Source organism: Vombatus ursinus, unplaced genomic scaffold (genome assembly GCF_900497805.2).
Source record: "Vombatus ursinus unplaced genomic scaffold, bare-nosed wombat genome assembly UNPS02014794.1, whole genome shotgun sequence".
NCBI classification, from domain to species: Eukaryota; Metazoa; Chordata; class Mammalia; order Diprotodontia; family Vombatidae; genus Vombatus; species Vombatus ursinus.
Window position 1 is genome coordinate 29,225,054 of NW_020954572.1, and position 16,237 is coordinate 29,241,290.

Genomic DNA, 16,237 nt, shown 5'->3' on the forward strand with positions numbered 1-16,237 from the left:
ACTAAATAATGAGCTTTTTTCATGTCCATTGGGGGCATGGTGAGACAAAAGGTCCTCAAACTGAACCCAATAGGACTTGATAGAGCACAAAGAACTATTTCTTGGTGACAAATAAAGGTTCTCAAGTACTGAAATGGATGTAAAACACTTGGATCTCTTTATGGATTTGGGTTCACAAGGCTAGCATATGAGGTTGTTTATTTCCTTCCACATTCCATGGACAGAATTATAAAGTTTCTTCAACAAAAGTGATCTAAGAGGGTGGTGGAATCTCTCTCAATGGAGGGCTCTAAAATTAGGAAATATCTATCATGAATGGAGTTAAGGAGACCAAAACAAGTTTACTCAGTTCAATTTTTTTTGGAGAGTGTGTATGTGTGTGTGTGTGTGTGTGTGTGTGTGTGTGTGTACCTGTGTGTGACTCTGCTAATATGGTATATATACTAGAAAGAGAATGTCTCCTTGAACCCTATCTCTTCCATTTACTATCCAGGTGACCTTAGACAAGTAATTTTCATTACTTGTCTATAAAATGAGGAGATCAGATTAGATGACTTCTAAGGTACCTTCCAGTTCTAACTATATCACCCTATTCTATGATCCTCTAATTTTACTTGGAACAGTTAAGAGATTTTTATTTTTGTCTGGACTTGTGATTTCATTGTTGCAGGGAGCCTATTTCCCCATGCAGAATGGCGACTCTTCTTCATCTTAGTTTTAAAGAGTAGCCAGGGTAAGGATAGGGTGGGGGCAGAGAGGAGGTAGAGACTTGAGAGATGAAATGCTTTGCCTAGGATCACAAAACCAATGTAAATTAGAGGTAGGACCTGAACTGAGTTCTTCCTGACTCTAAAGCTTTTTCTCCTCCTACTATGTGACACTGTCTACCTTTTTTTGATATCAGATAGTTATTAAGCATACAACTGTTGACTCCTGTGTGTCTGCTGTGACTTTATTTGGGTTTAACTATTGGGATACAACTTTCTGGGTTCCTGTAATTAGATATCTCCAATTTAATTGAACTGCCAGTAGATGGTGCCTAAGCTCATTTCAGACACTGAATTTGTTTCTCTCCCCAGGAAAAACGTTTGTTTTTTTTTTTTTTCTAATTTACATTTTTTGTTTTTAAGAATAAAAAGGCAATAAAATTCTCTGTGACCAATCATAGAATTGAAGAGTCAGAAGGGACTTCATTGGTCAAATTCATACAAATCCAATCTAGTCCAATTCATACAAAAAGAAATCACCACCGTTCGGAATAAGAATATGAAAGAACAAAAACAATTACATGTATCTGGCACTTTTTAAACTTATGCTGACTCCATTTGCCTGATTTAATATTTTATGATTAAATTCTAGTGTACCGCCAGTTTAAGGTCATAGTTTTTTGGAGCAAAATTTCATGGAAACTCTGGTCACTATGGCTCACAGGCCAGTGTCCTCCTTCTTATTGCTCCCAATTCTGTCTCTAGAGTTCACTGGTACTTACGTGCCGGTAACTTCAAAATGTTCTCTATAATTGGTAAGTGTTTAAGGTCTCTTTCAGCTCTAAATATTGTAGTGTTCCTATGAGTGGTCAAGGAAGAGGTCTGTGTACAGAATGGATAAAGCAAAGAAAACAAACACATGCCATTCTAAAAGATGAAAAGATCTTAGAGTTTTACATAATCTTGAAATAGCTTCATTCTATGTTCAGGGATCATGTGATTTTTTTTTTTGAGGAAAAAAAATAGTTGTGGAAAGTCTTTGCATCCAATGTTGAAGTCTTTGGATACAAGCCAGACAATGAATGAAGGAAGCTAGGGAATAAACATGTGACAGGCACTTAGCTTTTGCCACCAGAAATGAAATTGATTGGACTGATTAGCGAATTCCAAATAACACACTAGGAAAAGTAGTTGGACCAAAAGTGAAACTGTAGAGTTCATTATGAAAACAACCATTACTGAAGAAGGAGATCAAAGTTAACTCTATGAAACACTGAGCAACACAGATCTGCTCAGAATATGACTTAAAAAAATGTTGATTGGGGAAGGTGGAAAGCATTGGGTGAGTGCAAGAGCTTAATTCTTAAGACTCCACACATCTGATGCTGTGGTGGGCAAATACTATTCTCTCATCCTTACAGGGTCAATATCAAGAAAAGACACAAATATTCCCATTTTTTGATACATTTTATATTTTTAGATATAAATCAATGATTTGCCTGAGATCACAGCCACAAACTATGGGAAACTATCCTATGATACTTCTTCAAGTGATGTTCAAATCCCATAAGGTAAAGGTTTGAAGATAAGTTGGTTGCCTTTAACAGAACATAGTATTATATGAATTGCTTCCTAAAAGCAAAATATTTTTAAGAACCTAAAAAAGTATGTTTTAAATAATTTTAAATTTTATTTTATTGATTTATATGTCCTAACAAATAGAATCTTTTAAAAAACAATAAACTATTATGAATAATTTAATCATTTAAATTTAAACTTAATTGAAATGTGATAATTTAACATCCATGTTCTTTAGGGATATTGGTCTATAGTTTTCTTTTTTCTGTTTTAATTCTCTGTGGTTTATACATCAAGACCATATCTGTGACATTGAAAGAATTTGGTAAGATATCTTATTTTATCATTTTGCAAGCTGTGCAATATTGGAATTTTTATTTAATTAATCAAATTTGATTGGAGGAAATGAGGAAATAGATGATTTCCAGGAGACACAAAGAGACTTATATGAATGGATAGGCAAAGAAGAAATGATCACTTTTCTGCAGATGATATAATGGCATACTTGATCCCTGAAATGACTAATAATTTGAGCAAACTTGTAGGATATAAAATAAAACTTAGAAAATATAAAATGAATTCATACAAATCATTAGCATTTTTATATAATACCAATAAAACCCAGTAAGAACAGAGAAATTCCATTTAAAATAACTACAGAATGTATAAAATACTTGGAAGTATACCTACTAAACATACACAAGAACTATATGAATACAACTACACACTATGGTTTAAACCATTTGAAAACTATCTTTCTCCTGACAGAGAGGAGTACAAAAATATATTGATATAGACATAGATATACACACAATACAACCAATGAGGGGATTTGATTTCTTTGACTGTGGATAATTGTTACAAGGAATTTTTCCTTTCCTTTTCTTTTTTTCTTTTCTTTTCTTTTTTAACTAATAGGATGGGAGATGGGAGGGAGAGAAAGTATATTTCTGTTAATTAAAAAATCTTTTAAAAGAAGCATTGGATGCTGTTACATATTTCAATTGTTGCATGCACTTTCAGATGAGATCACTGTAATTGTTTTAATTTGTTACAAGAGATCTTTCATGGAATGACGGTACTTTGCTAATGTTTGTAATATAAAAACAAAACATACCAATACTTTTTTTTTAAATGTATATGGTAGTTGTTTTTGTTTGTTTGGTTTTTGGAAGGGGGGCAGGCAGGAGTTATATCATGGTGAAAACAAGAAAATTAAAAGCTTTTCTACAGTATGGGAGGTAGCATGGTACTGTGGAAAAATGGAGCTGGAGTCAGAGCACTTGAGTTCATATCCAACCTCTAACTCTTAATATCTGGGTGACCTTGGGCAAATCACTTAATCCCACCCTGGACTCAGTTTCTAAGTCTACAGAATGAGGTATTTAGATGAGATGACCTCAGAAGTCTCTTTCATTGATCATCTAGTGAACAATCATGATGAGGAGTAGGTGTAAACAAGGCTTGGACATCTCCACTGAATCAATCAATGAATGGCATTTCAACTAGATGCAACAGGAAGTCTGTTTAGATAGACTCAGGGATTTGGTCATACTCTATTGGACTTGTATTAAATCAATGGGGTAGGTTGGAATCAGACCAAGTCTTTAAATCAGTCTTAGAAGGAAAGGGAAGAATGGGTGCTCTGAAAGCTTCCCCTCCCACCCCCTATTGGCAAGGAGAAGAGGAAGAATTAATGAATCAATGAGAATTTATTAAGTGTTGCTAGGCACTGTTCTAGGTGCTGGGGATATAATGACAAAAATGAAACTATTCCTGATTTTAAGGAGTTTACATTCTATCAAGAAAGGAAAAAGGGGGAGAGTGGAAGTGTGTGAGAAGATTAGAGATTATGAGAAGGAAAGTGATTTTTAGCTTAAGAGAATAAAAAATTGAGATAGTAAAAATAAAAAGAAAATGGAGTCAGAAGTAAAAGAGAGTCATTGACAGAAAATTCGGAGAACTACTTGTTTAAACTAGTCCCTTCAGGGAAAGGTCTAATTCCATGTTAAAGCAGCCTTCATGAGGCCATTTCACCATCATTCCAAGAAACACTGTTCTAATGCTTCAGTTACCAAATGATCAAAATACATTGTCTTCACTTTTCATGGAGACCTCTTTTGTTGCCTCCTGAAATCATTGCTCCTTGTTAACCTTCCCTCTGCTCATTATGCCTAGCAATAATGTTAGTGATGATTGGGCTACCTACCGTGGGTTCTTCTGCTTCCTTTTCCATATACTAAAATCTTTAGATTTATTTTCTTAGGTGGCATTACTTTTTAAAAAGAATAGTACAAGGCAGTGAAGACACTTCTGAGGCAGGAAAATCTATGTCCAAATCCTGCCTCTGATATACTAGCTGTATAACCACGAGTAAAATAAATATTTATATCTAACATAAATATTATAAATGTATATTATAATATAAATAATATATTATAAACAATACTATAAATATTATAAAGGTATATACCTTTCCAGTCTTCTTATACCTTACTCACTCCCACATACTCTGAGATCTAGTAACCCTGGCTTCCTTGATGTTCCTCACACACAACACTCCATCTTCCACCTCAGCATTTTCACTGGCTGAACCCTGTGTCTGCAATGCTCTCCTTCCTCTTCTCCCCCCTCTGAGATTCTTTGGCTTCCTTCAAGACCCAGCTAAAATCCCACCTTCTACATGAATCCTTTCCTGAACCCCTTTAATGCTAGTTCTTCTCTCCATTGATGATCTCCAATTGATTTTATATATAGCTGTTTTTACGTAGTCATTTGCATCTTGTCTCCTCCATTAGACTACAAGTTCCTCGGGAGGAGGGACTGTCTTTTTCCTTTCTTTGTATCCCCGGCTCTTAGTATAGTTACCTGATACATAGTAGATATTTAATAAATGTTTATTGTCTGAATCTTCCTTGCATTAAAAAAATATTTCAATGGCTCTCTTTTTTTCACCACTACTAACCTCTCTTTCTTCTTTCCACCCCTTTCCCCAATTAAAAAAAAACCCAGAAGAAAAACATTCTTATAACAAATCAGCAACAGTAGAACAAAACAAACTCCTGTTCTGGACTTCTGACCATGTCCAAAAAATGTATGTCTCTGTATCTTGAATTTATCACCTCCTCTTAGGTTGCATTTCCCAGAACTCCAAGTACATATTTGAAGATGGTGTGAATGGTCTTCTCTCCAATTTATTTGTATTGTGTGGATTGCTTACTGTGCTTTACTGTTTTTAACAGCAATGAAAGATGCAAGGAAAAGTTTACTTATACCAGCTTTTAATTCAACTCAACACCTATTTATTAATTTCTCTTACATGTAAGCTACCTGAGTTACATGCCAGATCTTCCAGGTTATTAGCCAAGACAATATTTGATCTTCTAACTATTCGGAGGAAGACTATGAGACACGCTTTTGAGTTTGGCAATGTGCTCCATACAAAATCCAGAAATGGATTCAGAATGGATCTGAACAAGAAGAGAAGCATTTAGATATTTTATTGTAACCATCCTGTTCTAGAGTTTCTTCAAAATTTCATGTAATTCTTTACTCTTCTATGTCAGAGCTACTGGATAGCTCATATCTTGCATCTTACTTTTTTTCCTCCTGTGCAATAGAATTATCTGGAATTTAAAGACACCTGTAAGAAAGTTATGCTCAAAAAAAAAATCTCAAAAGGGCTGATCTGAGAAACAAGAATAAGTATAGTTCAGTAAATTCCATAGCTGTGTGTACAACTTGTCCCAAAAGTCTTAGTGCAGTTTTAAGCTATGAAAGTTTAAATAGCTTTAAACTGCACTAAGACATTTGGGACATCTTGTACCATTAAAGATCACACCGACTTTATTTGCGCTAGCAGTATGTCAGATAAAAATAACAGAAAATGAGATAGTACCAAGTGTGGGAGAATGCTAATGTTAGGACACACACAAAAAATAAGTTTAGCCCATTCCAACTTCAGTACTCCCTGCTAGAGTTGTAAATACAAAAGGCCAATTTAACAGCATGAAAAGACCACCTACAAGAGCCATACCTGGGACCCAATCAACCTGACTGTGGATTCTTTCAATTACAGGATCCCTGCCAGTTTTATGGGAAACTTTAATGTGTGTATCACATTTTTGAGGGCTATATCATTATGAACATGTTTGATCTGAGGGTGGGAAACCTAGAGCTTAAATAATGCCTTCACAAGCTGACCCTGAACTGAGCTGTAAATTGGAACAAGTAAAAGAACACAGTGGAAAAGGGAAATGTGTGAGAAGAAAGGTCAAATATTGTGAAGAGTGCAACTCTGGTAAGTGTTGCCATTAAAAATACTTTCACTTCTGTTTGGGGAATGAAATTAGTTAAGTAGGAGTAAGGCAATATCATCAAACGAGGCTATTTAAGGGTGTTTGGAGAAGGGGAGGACCAATAAAAGACATAAAGCAAAGTTCAAAGACGCCATCGTCACTCGAGTGTGGCAACAGGATATGATTTACAAAAGAAAAATTAAATCATTATGATTGCTAGAAGAACTGAATTACAGTTCATCTAAAAATAAGCCTTTCCGTGAATCAACTGAGTCACACCTCATGTGACTTCTCAAGCATAAAGAACCCAATTGCTTAAGATTTTATGAGTGATAATAACTATTATGGAACACGAACTTCCCAGCAGGCTGTTCTATGTAACCAGCCATAGAAACTGAAGGGAGCATTTCATCTTACCACAATGACAGCACCAGCCTCTGTGTTTCTAATCATGGTATATAATCCTAAAAAAGGGAGGAAAATTTAAACTGTGCAGTAGAAAAGCCAGCTGGATTTGGCATCAATGGATGTGAGTTCTGATTCCTGTTCTATTACTTAATGCTTGTGTGATCTTGGGGCAAACCACCTCATTCCTTTGTGCCTCAGTTTCCTCACTGGCAAAATGAAGGTATTGGAATAAATGGCATTTAGGATCTTCTCTTTAAGCTTTAGACCCTATCACCCTTCTTGAAACCATATTGTCCAAAAGACCCTAGACCCATTTGAGTTATCTCAACAAACATTAACTATTATAGAATAGAAATTTAAAATAGTTCAGTGAAAAAGAAGTTCATCACATAATTTGAAGCTGTGACTTCTAAAATCATTCTACCAAGGAGATAACAAGATTGTCAAGGGTATATCCCCATAGGTACATCTCTTCTTTTCCAGAAAATGGGCAAATGGATAAAAAAACATGCATGGAGAATTAAAGAATGCTATCTGGACTATGTACAAATTAACTGCTAATGGAGTCACCAGAGAGAAGGCAATACATATATCTATGAATATAAATCTAGAATATTTACTGTTCAAAATACAAGTTGAACCTCAATACAAATTAATCTTTGCCTTAGGACCTCATTTCAAGTATAGGAAGTCATCAGTAATTTAGGGGAAGATGACTTTTTTTTTAAAGGGCCAGTTTTTTATTTAGACCAGTTATAACTAAGTTATAAGACAGCTTCTACTAATCACATATGAAAACCAGCTTCTTTCTTTTATGATTATCTTATTAGTAATAGCTAGTGTTTATATAGTACTTTATGATTTGCAAAGCACTTTACATAAGTTATTATATATTATTAAACTCATTTTATTGATAAAGACATTGAGGCAGAGAGAGAGTAAGTGATTTGTTTTGGGTCACACAGATAGTGTCTGAGGTAGGATTTGAATTCACCTCTTCCTGACTCTGTCCATCACTCTATCCTCTATGCCACCTAGCAATGTCTTTTATGTTTACAGAATGTCTGTGCATTAGTCTCATTGTTTAGATTTCAGGATGGTAAACTGACGGTATTATTTGCAGACTGTCAGAGGAAAGCTTTAACTTGTTCGGTGACTACTCTGATAAGCCCTTAATATGAAGGGACACAGTGGCTATGTTTCTCCATCAGAAGAGACAGCCACTATTCAGCTTCTCTGACTCACACAGGAAATTCTGCCAATTTCCAATGACTGTTGGCCATGATTTATGGATTCACCCTGATGAGCAGTCTTCTGTTTATGGTGTGGTATCATGGTGGCTGATTCAAAATCAGCAACAGTATGTTGATGGCTCACCAAAGGTTCATACACTCATTTCCTTTGGCTTTCTAGCAAAGATAAATGCAAGCAGATTTTTTTTCCTTTTTCCCTTGCTTATCTTTGGCTAAATTTTGAAAAAAAAAATCAGATTGGAAATAACCCAGAAAGCAAGAAACCCTACATTTATGGCTTAAATGACACTGGCAGATTGTTGACAATGAACAATATCCTCATCCTCTGTCAGTACTATGAACAATGTAGGTGCCCAAGTGATATTTCTAAATAAGATATTGAGTCTTGTCCATGTCACTTCTATTCATTTTTCTATGAAAGATAGATCTGTAATTAAACTACGGTCTCTTGCTTTTCCTCATACACAAGCAATCATGGAATCCTCACAGAGTCATGGAATCACAGAAATTTGTGAAGGACCTCATTAGCCTTCCAATCCAAGCGCTGCCTCAGTCAAAATGAGACCTGTTAAAGTCCTTAGCTTGAAAAGGCCAAAGTCCCCTACTATATCCTAGGCCATCTCCAGTGGTCCTGATCCATAACTGGCCACTGGACCCAGATGCCTCTGGAGGAGAAAGTGAGGCTGGTGACTTTGCCCAGCCCTCCCTCACTTAAATCTAATCCACTTGCATGTCATGGCATCACCTCTCTGATGTCATGGTCCTCTTTGAGGATGAAGGACAAACAGCAATTCATGAAAGAAATCCTCACTTTGACTGCATAGGAGAAAAACAATCAGCTGGTCTTTGCTTGAAGACTTCCAAGGAGAGGGAAGTCATCAGCTCTCAAGGATACATTTCTTGGCATTTGTCCTAGCTATCGCTTATTCCTAGAGTGTCCTCCTTCTTCACCTCTTCCTCTTGGAATCTCTGGATCTTCTGGATCTAGCCTAAGTGCCACCTTCTACAGGAAGCCTTTTCTAATTCTTCTCCCAGACGCTTCTGTTCCCTCTCCCAAAACTACCTTGCTTTCATTTTATATATGTTTATATATATATACTTATATATGTACATGTTCCCCATCAGAATATAAGGCCCTGTAAGGGACTGTTTCATTTTTGTCTTTGTATCTTCAGTACTTAACATGGTGTCTGGAACACAGTAGATGCTTCATAAATGTGTTGATTAATTGACTCCCTTTATGATATCACCTGGCTTATTTTGCTTTTCTGAGCACAGTTTGACAAACAGTTAAAAAAATCCATAGTCCTCAAATTGATGAAATTCAGAGAAATCAGAAAGGTAATTCTCAATTAAGCCATTTTAACCATGTAAATGAAATGTATGATTGCTTGGAAAAGCTTTATTCAACTTACTTCCACAAGCGAATCATTTTGTCAAGTGAAAATGAGCACCCACAGCATAAAGTACAATGTGACAAATCACTTAACCTGTCTGCCTCACTGTCCTTTTTTTATGCAAAATAGGGCCAAGATTAGACTAGATGTCCCCTAAGTTCTCTTCCAACTCTAAATTTATGCTCCCAGGAAAGAGCTGACATGGGCCCTACTTTAAAAGGTTTATCAAAGAATGAGAGTAATAGGCTAGGTACAGATGTATAGAACTAAAATGATCTAAACAGGAGTTCTTTACTAAGACCTGTGAACTTGTTTCCTTTTTAAAAATATTTTGATAACTATATTTCAATATAATTCATTTCTTTCATAATCCTAAATATTTTATATTATGCATTTAAAAATATTTTTCTGAGAAGGGGTCCATAGGCAACACCAGACTGTCAAAAGGATCTATGACGCAAAAAGGTTTAAGAACCCCTGAGCTAAGAACACTAAAAAAGGTGATATAAATCAAGTACAGATTAATTTCATATTAACTATGTACATAGGTGTTCAGGAAAGATGTAGAATGATGTAGAAATAGAGGATTTTGAGCTGGGTATAATTATCCAGTGATAGAAAAGAAGGTTGGGCCATAGTAATTGGTCTGGGAGGATATACAGTATGCTTCTGAGCAACATGCTGCCTACCTTTCTGTAAGAACACCTCTAGCTTGTCCTTAAAAGGCTGGAGATGCTCCTTTGGGGACTCCTTGCACACAACCACCATCTGCTTCTCACTTGCTGTGAAAAGAATCCCAGAATTAGAATGTTAATTAATTGCTTGGCTAGATTATTAGCTGATGTTCATCCAAATTCCAGTGGTTTCCATCATGTCACAATAACAAAGAGGCCCTCATAATAACAAGGGTCATTTAGGAAAAAGGAAGTATTATGCCTCCAATTTGTTCCATAGGCAGAAAAGTCAGCTAAATGGGAAAAGGATAAGGTGGTTTGTTTTTTTTCTGACTCACCAGAGTGCACAAAAATTTTGAAGGTCTAGACTGAGAAGGTTAATGGTTCTGTTCTTCATACTCACAAATTACGGCCCATGTCTTCTCTTCCAAAAAAAGAGACCTAGAAGGCAGCTGCTGCACATGCCCCTACTCCTGAGTGGGGCAACTAGGAATAAGATGTCAGAATGGTACTTTCTTCATCAAGAATATGGCCATGGGGCCTGCCAGTTAGGTCATGAATGAATAGGAAGATAAAAGTTACCATCACCCTTACCAACAACACCCACCCTAAAACGTTAAATATAAAGCCTCCATAAAATTACTATATTTCAGACTCTAAGACATTATTTCAGAAATTTGCAGTAAAATGAACCATCAGGCCACCTCTAAAGGGCAGGTTTGATTTGGCTGCATGAGTGTATATCATATACTACAATTCACCACAACAAAGTACACTCAACCTAGGCAAAAAGACATTTATTTGCCTGAGGTCCCTGTTAGCCTGTTCCGGTATCTGAAATCCACTAGAAAAACAACAACAACAACAACAAAAAACAAAGGTTTAATTTTTCCAAAGCTGGAGCTAATTAACGAATACTTTGGTCTGTTGGTCATGGCCAGATTTCTGACATGTCCCTGTCTAAGAGAATATTCTGAATCTTTTGGAGCTTCACCATAAATCAGCCTTGTAGCCTGGTCTCCTGATTCAGCCTGAATAAACCTGCACCTCAGTTCTTGGTTGAGACTAGTAGCATCATGGATGCTAGAGAACCTTGAATAGAAAAGGACTGGGAGAGAAGAAACATTTTATTTCCTTTGGGTATTTTCTGCCCAAATAATTCTAGATTTTTAAAACTAATGCTTTAGTGAACTTATACCTAGCAAAATCAGATTGCTTTGTAATAACAGTAAGTTCTAGTGGTAGTAAGTTTTTAAAAGACCACTCAGATATCCCCCAGTACCATTTTTTTTTATATCATCTCCAAAAAGATGCCTGGAATCTCAGGCAACTCAAGAAATTTTTGGATTGTCAGGGAAATGAAAATCTGATGTTGGAGGTCTCTTGTGTCAGTTCCAGTCTAAGCCTATACTTTTCTAAGGAATTATTTATTAACTCCCGCCACCTCCAAACTCCAGAGTATCCAGTACATCATTGTCGGAGGAGCTGAAGGAAAACACACAGTGCTAATCCATTACTGGTGGAGCTGTGAATTGGTTCAGCTCATCTGAAAATTAGTTTGCAATTACTCAAGGAAAGTTACTAAATTGTTCTTATATTTTGGCCCTGAGCTCTGTTCTACTATTTATCCCAAGGAAGTTATTGATAGTATAAAAAATGTCCATACAAACATTGTCATGGTGGCATTATCTGTCAAGGTACAAAGCTAGAAACAAAACATGTGCTCAATGATTGAGAAATAGCTGAACAAACTATGTTATATGAATACAATGGAATTCTTGCTACAGAGTAAGTGTGATAAAAAATAGTATAGAATTTGGAGTCAAGAAGACCCGAGTTCAAACTCTGCCTCATGTGATTACTAGATCTGGCAGGGGTAAATCACTTAACATCTCTGGGCCTCAGTTTTCTTATCTATAAAATGAGGGAGTTAACTTCTAAAGCCCCTTCTATAGCTCAATCTATGATCCCATAATCTTATGAATGATGAATATGAAGAATTCAGAAAAACTTGGCAAGAGCCACTTGAAGTCTTGAGGAAGGAAAAGAACAGAGCCAAAAGAATTATATATACAATGACTATAACAATATAAAGTCAACACTGAGAGGCCACAGAACTCTGGTAAAGTATAATGGTCAAAGTTAGCATCATGCTAGCAGTCAAGTGACACATTCCTCCTATCTGTCAATAACTGATCTCTTGTATTTCAGGGAGTGTACTTTGTCAGGACAGTTTGTGCATATTAGGAAGTCTCTGCTGTATCAAAACAAAATATATCAATAAATTTTAAAATAAGATAAAATACTCAGTGTTTGTTGGAACAGTTAGAGCCCTCGGGGGGGGGGACAAATAATTCTTAGAGAACCATCCCAACATTCATTAAGGAAATGTGTCCATGAAGAGGAGAACGAAAGTTTGTTATTCCTGAGACAAATACTATTTCAATCATGCATATTTACCTTGCAGAAGAAATTTTTTAAAACCTTCTTTTGCTCTTTTTTTTTTAGTAAGTCTTCCCTGGTTTCTTTGAAATAATCCCATTATTCATTTCTTATGGTAAATTAGTATTCTATTACATTCACAACCATAAATTTCTCATGCACTCTTCAATTGACAAACCCCACCCCCCACTTTAGTTTCCTGTTCTTTACCACCACAAAAAGAGCTTCTGTAAATATTTTTGTACATAAGGGTTTTTTTTGTCTTCCTTTGATATCCTTGGGGTATAGATCTAGTAGTGGTATTCTCAGATCAAAGAGTGTGCACAGTTTGGTGTCTTTTGGGGTAGAGTTCCAAATTACTTTCCAGAAAATCTGTACCAATTTACAGCTTCTTTTGCTCTTATTATGTGACATTTTAAAAAATCCAATAAAACAAAAACATTTCTTCCCCCAAATCCAAAATAAAAAATAGAAAAAAAAGAATTTAGAATTCTGAATGATCTTTACCTATTTCAGAGACCAAATTTCTTCAATGATTTAACAAAAGTCTCAATGCAAGGAAATGCCACATATCTTAATGGAAAAATATGAACTGCAATTTAGTGAATGGATTGCTAGGCTAAGAGAGCTAATCCAGCAGAAGGAGCACTGGACTGGATGTCAGAAGATGAGCTTGGATGCTGAGTCTACCATTTATTAGTTGTGTGATCTTGGTCAAGTTCCTTACCCTAAGTTTTGATTTCCTTAAATACGAAATAGGAATAATAGCTTTTGCACTACCTAACCTACGTGATTATTGTGAATAATTAGATGAGATAATGCATGTCAAATAGTTTGTTTAGCTAGGTCTCAATTAGTGCAAATAACGAATCTCCCCAGTCCTTGCCCAAGTAGTAGCATTATTTGAATTTGCATTGCATTTTTCCACTGGTCTGAAACCAACAACCATATTTTTCATAATTATAACTTCAAATAGTGAAAATTAAAATGCATGGGACTACTTCAGGGGATTTATTATTCACACTAATCAGAACCTAGCTGTAAATTTTAAAGTGCTCTATAAACGTCAACCATCATATAACGTTTTTCCCAAGACAAGAAGTTAATCTACCACATGAGCCATCAGATTCGGAAAAAAAAAAGTTAGGGAAGATATCAGGTCAGAGGCCAAATACGTATCTGTGCCACTTCTGGTCTCAGATGTCCCAGATACTCAGACCTTTTCAAGTAAGATTATAAAAAACAAAGATTTAGAGCTCCAAGGACCATAGGGGTCATCTAGTCTAACCCTCTCATTTTAAAAATGATGAAACTGAGGTGCAGAGAAGTTAAATGATTTGACCCTAGTCAATCACATAAGCAGTTAAGTGATAGTGGTGGAATCTGAGCCTAGGTCCTCAGACTCCAAATCCAGTGCCCTTTCCACTGGATTAGCCCTTAAAAATATGTAAAGTAATGGCAAGCCTACGGCTTGTGAAATTAGATATGAAGACAAAATTTCTGAGCTCAGATAATACTGAAAATATATCCTCTCTCATAACATAAAGGGGTTCAATTATAAATAATCGTTAAGGTACCTTTTGGGGGCAGCTAGGTGGAACATTGATTAGAGTGCTGGGCCTGGAGTCAGGAAGAGTCATCTTCCTGAGTTCAAATCTGGCCTCAGACACTTACTAGCTGTGTGATGCCAGGCAAGTCACATAATCCTGTTTGCTTTAGCTCTTTAATCTGTTAAATGACCTGGAGAAGGAAATGGCGAACCACTCCAGTATCTCTATCAAGAAAACCCCAAAGGGGTCATGAAGAGTCAGACACAATGGAAAATGACTAAACAATAAAGCCTCTTTTCAACTCAAAAATTCCATGTAAATATGTAAACAGAGTAGGAGAAAAGACTGATCAAATAAGTTAATTAGAGGTACATTTACATATCTATTTATTGAGGCCAATCACCCACTTACACATGATGTTCTCTTGTGACTTTGTCTAAGAAGAGAGTATGGCTGAGTAGAAAGGGCCCTGATGTGGGAATCAGGAGACTTAAGTTCTTACCCTAGCTCTGCCATTAACTACTTGCATGAAATCAGACAAGTTACTTTCCTTCTGTGGGCCTTGGTTTCGCCATATTGTAACCCTAGTCCCAAAGCCAATTGGTATGGAATTTTCTCCTCAGTTGTGGAGAGGAATGTCTTGCCCTGTGAAAGGGGTGGGGTGGAGCTGGTGAGAGAGGGGAGCTCTTCTGTCTTCCTGAGTTCTCTTCAGGTTGCTGAAGGAAAAGACCCTGGGAAAACATGAAAGGAACATGAAGTGGGATTGGCATCTTCCATCTTCTCTCTTGAAGCTGGAAACCAGAAGCTCTCAAAGTGACTGCAGAACCCAAAGCAGCTCTGAGCCTGAAGAAGACTGAAGAGTTCTCCTCTCTCACCAACTTCAATCCACCCTACACACAAAGCAGTATATTCATTGCCACCATTAAAGACAGAGTCCTTACCAAATGGCTTCGGGATGGGCATTGGGTCACTTTGCTTTTCTACTTACATATATACCTAGCACTCGGCATACATAAAAGGAGGGTGATAGAATTATGTTTCTATGATGCCAATACTGTTCACAGGAAAACAAAAATCTACTTGAATTGCCACAGCCATGTTTGAATTTCATTTTTGCACTTCATAGCAGGGATCCAGAACTTGAAATCAAGGTACAAAATCTTACTTAAGTAAGCCAACTCGCTACTTTTTATAGCAAGCAGAAATATAAGTTAAAATATTGATGAATACATTGCTATTTATTCTTTTCTTATATAATATTAGGTGGTTGTTCAGTTTTCAGTCATAACAGCCAAAACTAAATGTGCTCTCTCCTCAAATTTTCTTCAAATCAGATCTTCCTAAACTACTTTGTCTTAGTTTTTCTTTTGCCCTATCATATTCTAACTCATGTTATTTATTTATGTTTATGTTGTATCCAGTTATTAAAGTGTAAGCTTTTAAAGGGTAGGAACTGTCCTTTTTCATCTCTCCATATCTAGTGCCTAGCACAGTATTTAACATCAATGAAATACTTAACAAATGTGTGTTGAAATGAATAGAAATACTATTTTTTCAACATTTTTATTACCATTTCTATCAATACTGTTATTATTGGAGATTTATTTGGAATCTCTTAGGCATCTCCACCTCTAATTTTAGTCCTTATTTCACCTCAGTGTGATGTTCTACCACTACCATTAACTATTGAATAACTGCCTTTACCTAGCTAGTAAGCCCTAGGAATAGCAATACCTAGACCACCAATCCTGCTGCCAGCCCAGTCCCCAGAGCCATGGTCCAGGGGAGTAATGCTTGTGGAGATGCAACTTGGCAATTGCCTCTGCTGGAGTTGCAGCCCCTTTCCCCCTCAATCTCCTCAGCAGTCACAACTACTGAAGACCTGGAAAACAAAGTTTACCACACAAAGTCCATGGCATTGTCAAAGGAT

The 16,237-nt window shown here is 36.3% G+C and overlaps 1 protein-coding gene across 4 annotated transcripts in view; it reads right to left on the bottom strand.

The window, feature by feature from the left end:
* FMN1 (formin 1) overlaps positions 1-16,237 on the bottom strand; it is a 490,990-nt gene that overhangs the window by 77,053 nt on the left and 397,700 nt on the right. For 3 of the 4 annotated variants that reach the window (XM_027869857.1, XM_027869856.1, XM_027869859.1), the window contains one exon: positions 10,331-10,423. In XM_027869857.1, coding sequence (XP_027725658.1) covers positions 10,331-10,423 — 93 coding nt within the window. Of the gene's footprint in view, positions 1-10,330; positions 10,424-14,701; positions 15,039-16,237 lie in introns of those variants that run through there. The other variant, XM_027869858.1, reaches the window with a different exon arrangement.